This window comes from Gopherus evgoodei, chromosome 6, assembly GCF_007399415.2.
Source record: "Gopherus evgoodei ecotype Sinaloan lineage chromosome 6, rGopEvg1_v1.p, whole genome shotgun sequence".
NCBI classification, from domain to species: Eukaryota; Metazoa; Chordata; order Testudines; family Testudinidae; genus Gopherus; species Gopherus evgoodei.
The window spans coordinates 120512705-120526304 of record NC_044327.1 but is presented as its reverse complement, the minus strand read 5'-3'; the positions used below and the strand labels follow the sequence as shown (position 1 = coordinate 120526304).

The window sequence follows — 13600 nt, the reverse complement described above, 5'->3', positions numbered from 1 at the left end:
CTTTGTTTTTGGTGACTGGCTGTTGGAAGAATTTGTTCCTCTGATATAAAGGGTAGGTTAATTGCTTTTCTTTGAGGAAAGTAGTGTTGTGGGGCTTTTTTGCTGTTCATGATAAATTGTGGATTAAAGGAAAAATGCAGTTGTAATAAATAAATGGCTTTTTTTGTTTTTAAATGAGACTGTTAAGCCTGATGCTTGCCTGATGTTAAAAGGGAACTAATTAGACATAATGTACCACTGTATACATAACCACTTTTGTTGGATTCTAGTAGGTCTGAGGTTTAACTTTATTAAAGTCAATGGAAGAATTTCAATTAATCTGATTTTAAAAATATAATAGTTACCTTGATTCATTTAGGTTCCTGCTGTGTCTGGATTTTAGCAAGGGTCAGATGAGAACATGAGAGGATTAGGGAATAGCTTGTTCCTGCCTACAGCTGGGAGAATCAGGCAGAGAAAAATGCCAGAGAGTTACTCTTGTAACTTGAGAAATTCTCCCTCACAGGTAAAGAAAAAAGCAAATAGGATGTATAGTAATAAAGATACAGTCGATGAATATAAGCAAGGCATTGTTTACAATCACGTAACAGAAAAAGTCCATCTAAATATAGAGTACATAATCCTCCCACAACTGCTCTGTGCTATCTGTTAGTTGCACACCTCCACACCAAATGCGGTTGCATTTCAGTGGTGTGTATGTATATATAGTTCAAAGTGTTGTGGTACGTTTTTTCAATGAAAAATAATTGTATGAATGTAGAATAAGTAGTTTTAATTATACAACCTGTGTATAGTTTTTATAGAGCACAATTTATCTTTACTTACATATTTCCTTATTTGTTTGCATATTATCTCATCACCATAGGCTTGTGAGTTGATTCTGGCTTTTGTTTTTCTATAAACACAATGCCATTGATTGATCATAACTGGTTACAAGTAATTTAGGGACAAGGTAATTTGGAATTAGAATATCAGTCCTGATTCTGGAAACCTGGCACCTAATATCTATCAGTCCCATTAACAGAATAATTCTGACTTGTTTTCTGTTGACTTTAATGTTGGCTGTCATTGACTTTTAAGGTGTGATATATGGTAATACTGTTTCACTCTTTTGTGCCATTAGTTTCAAAATGCTGATTGATTTGCCTTTGCTCTATTTAAGAATGTTCCACTTTTTTAATCTTCTAAAGATTTTATTTATGTAGTCAGATTACATTGGAGTACAGCTTCTTTTCCAGCATTTGTTTCATATTTAATCTGCTACAGCCCCCACTGTGCTGATGCACTAATAGTAATAAAAGCGCTTCAAAACTAGATTGTAACTCAGACACGCCTCACAAATACATATTTTTCTACATCCTCCTAAAACTAGGACTGAACAGAATTAGAAGTTAAATCAGGTCAAGTTTCAGGGTTCTTGGTGGTGGTGGTGGGGAACATTGTGGTAGGAAATATGACTCATAAGGACATAATAATTAATGAAATGGAGTTAATGGTGGCCACTGCTATAACAGCATGTCTGTTGCTTCCCATATCATTTTTTATTTAGCTGTGCATGCCTTACTACCTTTGGATTAGTCTAGAGTGTTCTGCAGCCAAAAATCTTGGCTATTAAAGTGTTTAAAATAGTAAGCTTGTCAATGTTTCAACTGCCTAAAACAGAAGGGGTGGGGACTCATTCTATATTGCCCTAATTTTGTTTTTCCTCTGGGCTTATTTTTTTTCAGGGCTTTGGATGTTACCTACTGGTAGTTCTGCTTGAAAGCTCACATAATGCAGATGAAAAGAACATGCTAATTCAGTACTCTTCATCTGTCTGGAAAACTGGATGAGAATCTCACTCCCACTTCAGCCCCTTTTACACAGGGTAAAGGGGCCAGAGCAGCATCAAGAAACTGTAAAAGCTGCAGACCTGGCCTGGGGAGAATTCCTTGGTTCAGAAATTGAAGCAGACAGCCACACACTGTTCTCCGGAGACTCCTTTTGCAAGGATAGGCTCTGAGGATGCAGTTGAGGGTTGGAAGGGTGTGTTGGGGTTAGGATCACAGCAGATAGTACTGTGGAGATCCTGTGGGGACTGCCATAACTTAGACATTCTAAATCAGGGGTTCTCAAACGGGGGGGTCATGACCCCTCAAGGGGTCGTGAGGTTATTACATGGGAGGTTGCGAGCCGTCAGCCTCCACCCCCAAGCCCCGCTTTTCCTCCAACATTTGTAATAGAGTTAAATATAAAAAATGTGTTCTTAATTTATATGGGGGTGGGGGTCGCACTCAGAAGCTTGCTGTGTGAAAGGGGTCACCAATGCAAAAGTTTGAGAACTACTGTGCTAAATAATGCTGAGGGATGCTCCAGAACTGTTCTGGATAGCCCCAAACCAGTAGGATGTAAGATTGGTTTAAAGCCACCTTAACCTCTAGCTGTGGGTTGTAAGTTCTGTGTTGTACCTCTAAGATACATAGTTCAGAATCTCACTTCTTTTCTTTAATGTCTGTCTAGACCATAAGGCAATCAAGATGCTTAGAACAAGTTTCACTTGGTCTCGTGCATGGATATGCAAAACTTTGCTATTTCAGTAACTATTTTAGAACCTTGCTTTTGGTACTAGCTTTGAATCATCCGTTAGCATCTTAGTAGTATGTTGACATCAAGCATTTTAAATTATAAACATAGATTTACATCAGCCATTAGTGAAAATTATGACTTCGGGTTGGGATACTTTTCTATTCAGTGTCCATGAATCTATTGGCAGGGAACATATACACAGAAGTTGAAATAGTGTTTGGGAGGGCTGGGGGTGAGAATGCAGGTATTGCATAGTTGTGTTATGACATTTCAATTTGTGAGATTGATTACTCGGCATTTTACAACTTGTGAATGGTTTATAGTGGATCATACTTATTTGGTGAAATATAGCATATATCATGCTGTCCACTACAAAGGCCAGTGAATGTGGAATAATGTGTTACCAGCTTTTAAAATGTAAAACAAGCAGGACACAATACTTAGTGTTTGAGCTATGTTGATTAACTGGAAATGGAATTGCACTTTTTTGTTTTTATGGTAAATGGGTTAAAATAGTGTTTGTAGGTTGCTTGAGAAGGAGTTATCTTTGAGATATGAGTTTTGAAATGATTTCCAATTCAGCTGATGGATGCCACAGTGAAACCACATACCCAATAGCAGAAAAGTTAAGGGCTTAATCCTCCTTTCATTGAAGTTAATAGTAACAGGATTGGCCCTTTAGTGCACAGTTTAGGTCTAGTTGAACGGGGCTGAATCAATGTGCAAAATTTTGGAGAATTAATTTTTAATTACAAAATGGGCAGAGATGAGTGTTGCTGTTAAATAGTAGCTTTATTTTTCTGAACTTGCAAAACAGCAGGTAAATATGACAGTATTTAATGTTTGAGCGGTAAGTTACATTGATGGTCAGCATTTTTCTGGGCTTGTGCTTTATTTTCACAATAGATTTATTTATAACTGTAATTCAGACCTGAAGGAGAATGAACGACAGTTTTCCAAAATAGCCTTATGAAAAAGTTATGGCAGGGCAGTTTCAGAACACACATCATTTCAAAATATGCAAAAACAGCTGAAAAATCACCCACATAAATTCTATATATTTTTTTTCCCCTGGGTTTAGCATTGGCTTTTATTGCAATGGTTTTCAAGTTTACCTTTTATTAAGTTGGCTGTCAGTCAGCCCAGATCTGTCTTGGATTTGCTGTTTTTTATATAAATGTTCCCCAGTTTGTATTAGAGCTGTTTATTTCCTCTCCTTGGATGTATGACTTTATGAATACTGAATAGCCCCTGGTTGCAAGCAATTAATTTGTTCTAATATCTCAATATTATTTTGTTTCTGTCTTCCTGTGTTACCTATATCTCTAGCCTGTCGTCAGCAAATCTGATCATGGTTGATAGCAGTTTAACAAAATATTTTAAAATCTGGGAAGGGAGAATTCTATATCCAACTCTAAAGCTATGTAGCTATCACGATTTAAAACAGCCATGACTTACAAGTACAAGTAAAGTAACTAACCATAGAAGATTAGAGGAAGAGACCCTTTGGTCTTCAAATTGCAAACCATTTTCTTTTAAAGTAAATGAAATATTCTAGTTTAATTATTGCTTGCCTTGTACTTGAGAAGCTGTGCTTGATTTTGCTCCTGTAGTTGCATGAACTGGATGTGCAATAATCACAACCTTTTCATTTTATTTTTAAAATGTTTCTGGCAGTCTTTAGGCACTGGTTATTTTTCACTCCTTAATGTAGCAATTTTTGGATTTTCTCTTTCAGGTTATGCTATTTCAACATAGCTATTAAAGGGATCAAAGAAATTGATCAAAATGAACTACTGTCTGCTAAATGCATGAGGAAATTCTTAATTGGGTTTGACTTTTAGGAATTAGGGCTCATTGGAGAGAAAGAAATGGAAATAGACTTTTGGCACTCCAAATCTGTGATTTTCTTGTTACCAGTTTTTGATTATTTTTTTTTTCAGGTACATGCGGGGTCGTTTAACATATGTTCAAATTAATGGAGTTGTTCAAGATTTGAATAAAGCGGTGGTTAGCAAATATAAGATCTTACATCAGCCGATGAAATCTATGAGCTCTGCTGTCAGAAATCTCTACCACAGATTCCTGGAAGAAGAAACCAAGGATACTAAAGGTATTCTTTTTTAATTTATGCATGTATTTATAAAACTTTCATTCTTCTTTGAGTGCTTGCTCATATCCATTGTATGCTAGGTATGTGCATGCCATATGCACTGTTGCCAGAGATTTTTCCCTTAGTGGTATCTCTAGTACTGGCTCAGCGATATGACGGGTGCTGCCGGCTCCACACACTCTCAGTTCCTTCTTACTGCCTGTAATGGTTGCTTGGCGATCACCTCAGCCAGAAGAGGGTCTGAGATCAAAGTCTTGACATCAGAACCCCCTTATATGGTGTTCTTGAAGGACTAGGTCCAGCTGCGCCCTCATCCAGCCTTCCTATCAAAGGTGGTGTTGCAATTCCCCAAAAATCAGGACATTTTTCTGCCTATATTCTTTCCAAAACCTCACAAGACCACTGAGGAACATCAGCTCCATACGTTAGATGTTAGGTGGGCCCTGGCCTTCTATATCAAAATGACTACACCCTTCAGCAGATCTGTGCAACTCTTTGTGGCAGTAGCGGAAAGGATGAGAGGGCTGCCAGTGTCATCCCAAAGAATCTTGTCCTGGATAACTGCATGTATCTGGGCTTGCTACGAGCAGGCAAGGTTCTGCTTCCAGCCATTGTGACTGCTCATTCCACGAGAGCTCAGGCTTCATCATCAGCATTCCTCGCGCAAATACCAATCCAGGACATCTGCAGAGTCGCAACATGATCATAGGTTCATACCTTTGCATCCCACTACGCCATCACCCAGCAAGCGTATGACGATGCCAGTTTCAGAAGAGTGGTGTTGCAGTCAGCACGTCCATAAATTCTAAGCCTGCCTTCGATGGTACTGCTTGTGAGTCACCTAGCATGGAATGGACATGAGCAAGCACTCAAAGAAGAAAAAACGGTTACTAATTTTTTGTAACTGTTGTTCTTTGAGATGTGTTGCTCCTGCTCATTCCATGACCTACCCTCCTATTCTTCTATTGGAGTTATCGGCAAGAAGGAACCGAGAGGGTGCAGAGCTGGCAGGACCCCTTATACCACCGCGTTCGTCTATGGTTCCAGAGGGTGCTAGAGCCGGTCCTACAGATACCACTAAGAGAAAAATATCCAGCAGCTGTGCGCACGATGTGCACACATCTAACATGGAATGGACACAAGCAACACATCTCAAAGAACAACCATTATGAAAGATTAGTAACCATTTTTTATCAGAGCATCTGGATGTTGTAGCAGAAATGTACAAGAAAAGGTGAAAGGTTTTCTTAAGTGACTAGTGATTTTTGGGTGCCTTCATTTTTTGGTTGTCCAACTTGAAACACCTTAAAGGGGCCTTATTTTCAGAAGGTAGATGCTCATTGGTTCTGATAATTAGGCCCTTCAAAGAATTTTCAGTTTGGGTGCTCCAAAATTAAAGCATTCAAAATCTCTAGTCACTTTTGAGACTCTTGGACATGCTGTAAAGCAGTCTCAGATGGTGAGTGTCTAAATCAATAAATTGCAGATATGCCAAGATGGTTAATATTCTGTGCACAATCACCATACTTGGACTTAGGGGAACTCAGCTGACAATGCCCTGCTGGCACCCTCAGGCACTATCCACTGCAGAAGACCAGCAAATCTTACCTGCCACAATGAGACATGGGTAGAAAGGGGATTTCTCAAATAACTGGGTCCCAGACCTTTAAGAACTCTCAATTTGTAATCAGCATATATTACACCCTCCTTATGAGAGGCGACTCCAAGAGCTTGGCTTGTTTAGCCTAATCAAAAGAAGGCTGAGGGGAGATACAATTGCTTTCTATAAATACATCAGAGAGATAAATACCAGGGAGGAAGGGCAGTTATTTAAGTTTAAGCGCCAGTGTGGACACAGTAACAAATGGATATAAACTGGCCATCAACAAGTTTAGGCTCAAAATTAGGCGAAGGTTTCTAACTATCAGAGGAGTGAAGTTGTGGAACAGCCTTCTAGGCCAGGAGAGAGCAATGGGGACAAAAACCTAACTGACTTCAAGACTGATCTTGGTAAGTTTATGGATGGGATGGTATGATGGGGCTGCCTACAATGGGATGAGGCCCATCAGTGACTGCCAATAACAAAAATCCTCAATGGCCAGAGATAGGATAGTAGATGGGGAGTGCTCTGAGTTACCACAGAGAATTCTTTCCCACGTATCTGCCTGCTGGGTCTTGCCCATATGATCGAGGGTCTAACTGATCCCCATATTTGGGGTTGGGAAGGAATTTCCTCCCAGGTCAGATTGGCAGAGACCCGGGGCATGGGTCACTTGCAAGTTTAAACAAGTGTAAATAGTGAATTCTTTGTAACTTTTTACAAAAAAAAAAAAAAGTCTTTTTAAACCATGATTTGAGGGCTTAAGTAACTCAGCCAGAGCTTAGGGCTGTATTACACAGATTCTGTCTGCTGCAATGTGCAGGAAGTCAGCTCTAAACCCAGGGTTGTGAGTTCAATCCTTGAGGGGGCCATTTAGGGAACTAGGGTAAAAATCTGTCTGGGGATTGGTCCTTCTTTGAGCAGGGGGTTGGACTAGATGACCTCCTGAGGTCCCTTCCAGCCCTGATATTCTATGATTCCTGCGGCTCTTTGCAGCACATGATATTAAAAACTGTGATTTTAATTATTAACCAATCTAAGTTATTAACCAGTCAGGATGCTTTTACTATGTTATTAACCATTTAAGTTACCAACTTGCACTAAGTTATTAATTTATTTGCTGTGAGAATATATATATATAAATTCACACTACTGTGGCTCTTTTGGGTAATGTTAGCTGATTTCGCTTCTGTACTAGCGTAGGTCTGAGTATCACTGATTTAGTTAATAAAGTCTGGGCTCTAGAATTCGTATTATGATTTTATTTTATATATCAACAAATTGGTTGTTTCTAATACTTTTACTTTCTATTAGAACCATAAAAATGTAGGACTGGAAGGGATCTTGATAGGTCATCTAGTCCAGTCCCCTGCACTGAGACAGGACTAAGTATTATCTAGACCATCCCTGACAGGTGTTTGTCAAAATCTCCAGTGACAGAGATTCTGCAGCTTCCCTAGATAATTTGTTCCAGTACTCATATATCCTTACAGTTAGGAAGTTTTTTCCTAATGTTTCACCTAAATCTCCCTTGCTGCAATTTAAGCTCATTGCTTCTTGTTCTGTCCTCTACTTATACCTGATTGCACTATAAGCTTATCTAAGTTCTGTGCGTTAAGTGAAGTGGTGGTCTGAGATGTAACTGGTAAACTAGGGTCTTTGGAAGCAGCAAATCTGTGTCGAGAGACCAGGCGCTGGATGCTCCAGGGAGATGCTTGGAAGGCTTGGTGGTTGGAATGTGCTAATCACTAACTTGTAGAGTAACAGCAGGCCTAGAGGGGAGTGCTTGTGTTGTCTGTAGCCAGTGGAGTTGAGGAGCTGACCCCCTGGCAGTCACAGAAAAGGGCTTTCTCCCACTAAAGGCAGGTGGTAGTGAGGTGTGTCACAACCCTGGGTGCTTCTGGGAAATGTCACGTGTCGTCCTAGCAGCCCCTCCAGTCTTTACCAGCAGAATCTCCAGAGTCCTCAATCTGCCTGGAGGTGACAAAGGTATAGGTGACAGTAGTGAGGTCTGCTTCTGAGGAGACAAAACATCGTTCACTGGATAATCTTAAATGAAAACAGGCCCTACTAGTCAGTGCAGATACAGTATCTGGGAATACAGAAATGGACAAGGATCAAATGTTTGCTGCAGTGCCTATAAGCAGTGACTCAGACACATGTATTGTTTGGTTGTTTTGTTTTTTTAAAAATACCTAATCAAACAGTTGGCCTTCAGTCCCAATATGCTGTGCAGTAGACTTTGCTGAGTAACCATGTAATCTCTTTGCTTTAACCCATGACTTGTCTTACTCCTTTGTTGCATCATGACATAAATTTAGCCCAATCTGGCAAATACATTCAGCACCATGTGGATGTAGTTGGAGAATTGGGGCCTTAAACTGTAAATTCTTCTGGACTGGGGCCACATAATCCTATTTGTATTTGCACTGTCTGGTGGACTTCTTTATCCAGCATCTAGAAGTATTATTTAGGATAAAGGATTTCTGGTCTGGCTGGATAGTTTCACATTTCAATTTCCCCATAAAAAGCTTCCAGTGCCAACAGGTATAGAAACGGATATTCTTCATTTTCATGTTGTGCTAAAGAAATAAACTGTCTTGCTGGATACTGCAGTTTAATTTAGAATTTGATGTATGAACTGAATTTGAATTTGTGACTATAAATAGCTTTTATGCTCAAGTAACATTATTTAAATTCTGTCCTCAAGCTGTAAAAAAACTGATTTAAGACAGAAGTGAGCTTGAGCCACAAAACAGATCTGGGTCTGCAGTTGGGGAAAGTCAGTGGCTAGAATGCGATGGCTTGATGGAGAAGTTTGGGCTGTCATGTGAACCTTATAAAATACACCTTTCTGTTCTACTGAGTTCAGGATAGGACTAAAATGAAGCAAAATGTCTGCATGGTTTACAATATGGTCTTAATTGTAGCCACAGATTTTTTAAGAGATACGGCATTGTGCATCTCTAGTTCAGTGTTTTGACAAATCATTTCAAACAGCAGCAGCTGAACATTTTCAGTGGCAGAAAATCATGTTTACCTCCAGCATTTAATTTTAGAAAATGGTCAGGAACATAACTATTGTGACAAAGCATGATGCCAGTGCACCACTTGGGAGCTGCCTGAATGTATAGTGCATCACCAAGGTGAAGTGATGGTGAAAAAGATTACAGTGTTACATTTTGAAATGTTAAATAAATCCTATAAAATATTTGTTTCCATCTCAATGTGGTATGTTTGTTCTTCAGGTGAATTTTTTATCGTGGAGGCTGATATAAAAGAGTTCACACAACTGAAGGTGGATAAGCGCTTTCACAGCATTTTGAACATCCTCCGGCATTGCCAGAGAGTGCGGGAAGTCCGTGGTGCACGACTCGTCCGTTACGTTATCTGCTAATATGGTTTTGGACTTGATTTTGCCCAGAATGCAGGGCATAAATATTTTATTAGGCATAGGGATTTGTATGCCTTCAGAAAGTCGGAAGACACTATACACAGAAATTCCCTACTCAGCTAATTTATTTTCTAAATGACAGTAATGATGAACAAATATATAGCTCGTTGATCAGGCATCCACTTTGAATTATTATAAGCCTGCTTTCATATGCATTCATTCTCCAGGATTAGAAACATCTGAAGGTCTTGAACTTTTTAAAGTTGTTTTGATTTGAATTAGGCTACTGTCATTTGATTCTAGTGTCTTGTACTGGCCTTTACTCCCATTATAAATAACCAGTCCAAGGTAGAAATGAATGTAATTGACACCCCAGCAGTTTCATGAGGTTGTCAGGTAGATGTCTTAGCCACCCTACAGATGGTGGCCTGAAAAGCTGCAATCTCAGCAGTGTAATACTGCTTTTTGTTTATATAACGGAGATTGTCCTTAACAATGGGTAATTGTTTGGGGATATGCATTTCATTTTGTTAATGCATCAAACTGATTTCTGCTCTTCCACTTTTTGTACAATCTCTTTCTTCTAACCCTAAATTTGTTTTTGGGGTTTCCAAAATGAGCCAGGCATGCAGCTCTGAAGTGGATAAATGCTTCCAAACCTGATGATGATGGTTCCATAATCTATTGGTTTTTCACATTTCATCAGTCAGATTTCATCTTCAGTCCAACCCATTTAATCAAAACAAATACTAGAACCATGATAATGTAACTGAAAATTCTGGTTTCTATTTTGAAAATATTTAACACTGACCGCTCTTATTCTAGAACATTACTTACCCACTAGCTTCTATGTAACCAATTTTAGAATAGACTATTTGTTTTTGCAATAAATTCCAATGTTGCAGGCAGTAGCTAAAGGTGTTTTTGTTTGACAAAAGTTTTGACAAAGGTTATTTTCCTTCCTTGGGCCTGTACCTGTTGTTATAGTAACAAAGTAGTCTAAAATAGCATTTTTTGTATGTTGCCAGTAATAATGAGAGAGTTTAATGAGCGGAAGATCCTGACTGAACCTTGAACTATTGAAAGGTCAATAAAGAAGGCTGGGTAAGTGCTCAGTAGGTCTGGATTTGTTTTAGTCTTTTACTGTCTGAGATTCTGATACTGATGTGATGAGATCCAAGCTGTAGTCTCCATTCTGCGTAATATTTGAATGAATTTTGTGTGGTGTTCAACACAAATTCCATAAGTGGAAAGAGTGCACAATCTGAATTTCAGTTTGAGTAGCTGTCAAATGGGTCCATCTGTTGTCTTTTTAAAAGTTTGGTGTACATGAAGTGAACCAGGGAGATCTGGCTTCATGGATCATTGGCTTAATTCTTACTGGTTTTCAAAAGCTTTAATGATTTTTCTCTCTGAATTTCTAGTGTCCTCTGAATTTTTGGTAAACTTTCATCTCTGCACTTGAGAATTTGTAGTGGTTGTGACATTATTTGGCTAGCACAGGTGCAGTTCCTTGTGCTAGCAATGGTGGAAATGTTAGTGTAGGCTCAACCTGTTTAGAATAAAACAGGGACTGTTTCTTTCTCCTGTATAGTACTATGTCCACTGGGCCCCAGCACAGGCGATGCTCTCATCTGCTTTACACTGCTCTATGAGCTCAAAGTAGTCCTAAACCAACAACCTGCCCCTAGACAATCTCCCTGGTATAAGGGGTAGTTCTCTAGGTTATCAAAGATTCACCATAGTGGCTTCTACTTCACCCTGACTTTTGACTGCTGGTGTAGTTGGTGTAGCTAAAGAAGGGCACATGGGCAGCCTATTTTGTGCCCTAGATCTGTTGGCAGCTGATGCAGCTTAGAATGGCCTGAAGAAGTCACTTTAGTCCATGCCAGCGTACTCGATAGAGTAATCCTACAAACAGATGGAGTAGTGCCTTAGAAGTAAGCCTATAATCAAAAGGATTTTTTAAAATTTGAATTAATATTTAACATGTAGTTCCCAGCCCTTAGAAGTCAACCTACTCTTTAGTTGTTGAGCAGAAGCAATGTGCACAGCACTATGCAGAACACAGAGTCTCTATCGTGGGCCCTATCCTAAGGAGCTTACAGTCTAAAACACATCTATACCAGAGTTACCCTCACAAAGATGGAGGACCACATAGTGGGCACACAGAGGGTTCATAGCTCTGAGTACTGTTTAGAGGGAAGGGAGAAGCGGGCGGACCCACAATCTTACTACAGATTTAGGAACTGAAAGTTAAAGGTTGGGGAGGGACTCAATGGAGTGAGCTTACAGGCTAGCTATTCTGAAGAGCAGTGCACAAGAGGGAGGAGGAGCCCTTCATTGCTCTTAGCTTTCGGTAGCACTCTGTCTAGGATTGCTAACTCCAGCAGTCATTGTGTGCTCTCTTCAGCCTCTCCTACCCTACATCCTACATGTACCTGTGAGGGGTAGCAGAGGAATGGGTGAGTGGAAGAGCATGCAGTATACTCTTTGTATTCTCAGGAGTGTTTCAGAGGATAGATGAAAAGCTTAATATCCTGAATCTATCATAAAAATAAATCACCTCCATCATACAAGTCCACTGGCTCCCCATTCATTCATGCCTTCTGTTTTCAAAATGCCCCTCCATAAACTCACTTCAGCCTGTCTGGCAGACTTATTTTCTGCCTTCTCCCTCTGCTTGTCTTGGATTGACTTCTCTTCTGTCTTTTTCCCACCAGGCCACATATTGCTGAGAACGTGTGTGTTTGCAGATGAACACTGGTGTGATGGATTTGGAGCTGCTCTGTAATAATTTATGAATACAGTATGTTGACCTGGTTAGTGGGATGTTTACTGTATGAATAGGTTGGTTTAGTTTACATGGGGCTGTAGAGGAAAGCAAGGAAGAAAGAAAAAGAATGGCTCAGATAAGCTGCTTCCCAACAAATACTTAAGTTGTTAAGAGAAAACACCAGGGCAGGAAAAATCCCCAGGAACACAGGAGATCAAAAGAACAGGGGCTGGTTTAAAAAGGAATACTTTTTCTCCAGGAGAGGGTTGTTCGAGGAATTTAAGGTCCTGCTTACCATCAGAGAAAAGCAAGATAGAGATGCATTTAGATTGTTTTAAAATCCTTTTTCTCTAAATGCTTTGTTCCTACTGTTAAAGTAAACAGTAATTTGGTTTTAAAAGGTTGTCTGGTCATTCTATTCTCCACCGGTCATGGGCTTTCAAAAGGAAGAACTATTGTAGCCCAAACTCAATCAGACCTGCTTAGTAAGCATGGTTGATCCACAGGATGCTGTCGCCCAGGGCTTCATCTAGGAACAGGTAAATTATGGAATTCCGCCCTCAGAGAGATGAAGGCACAAGGCAAAAAACCTGCAGGGTGCACTTAGACATCAGAAAGGGGACAGAGGTGCAGCTAGTCCTGTTACCAAGACAACTGGTTTAGCTGGGAGCATATACAAACATTAACCTTTGTTTTTAAAATAGGGCTGAGCACAGTTTTTTGTCTGCTTGCTGCCTGACCAGGTTCACCATTGATTTAGCCTAACCTGCTGCTGACAACAATAGGTCATTTTTCTTGTCTAGACCAGGTCTGTGACCTATAGTTAGTCTTCTGTTGGTCTCACAAAGAAAGTCTTTTGGGGGGCAGATCTAATGGAGACAATATACGAAATAAATTTCCATTATCTTTGCCTATTCACATTTCTTAACTTCTTAATATTCCTGCCAAAGTTTATTTTGAGAGACAAGGTAGGGTGAGATAATATGCTTGATTGGACCAGCTTCTGCTAGTGAAAGAGACAAGTTTTCGAGCTTGCACAGAGCTCTTCCGTCTGGTCACTAATATCCTGACCAGCATGGCTACAACAACACTGCATACAAAGTTTGTTCTGTTCAATCATAATCACTTTGGCTGCATTATTATTTGTTTTGA

The 13600-nt window shown here is 39.7% G+C and overlaps 1 protein-coding gene across 6 annotated transcripts in view; it reads left to right on the top strand.

The window, feature by feature from the left end:
* SKA1 (spindle and kinetochore associated complex subunit 1) overlaps nt 1–12114 on the top strand; it is a 41312-nt gene extending 29198 nt beyond the window's left edge. For all 6 annotated transcript variants that reach the window (XM_030566675.1, XM_030566677.1, XM_030566679.1 and 3 more), the window contains 2 exons: nt 4509–4678; nt 9527–12114. In XM_030566675.1, the coding sequence (XP_030422535.1) occupies nt 4509–4678; nt 9527–9675 (319 nt within the window). In that variant the 3' untranslated portion in view covers nt 9676–12114. The remainder of the gene's footprint in view (nt 1–4508; nt 4679–9526) is intronic.
* Nucleotides 12115–13600: the final 1486 nt, after the last annotated feature.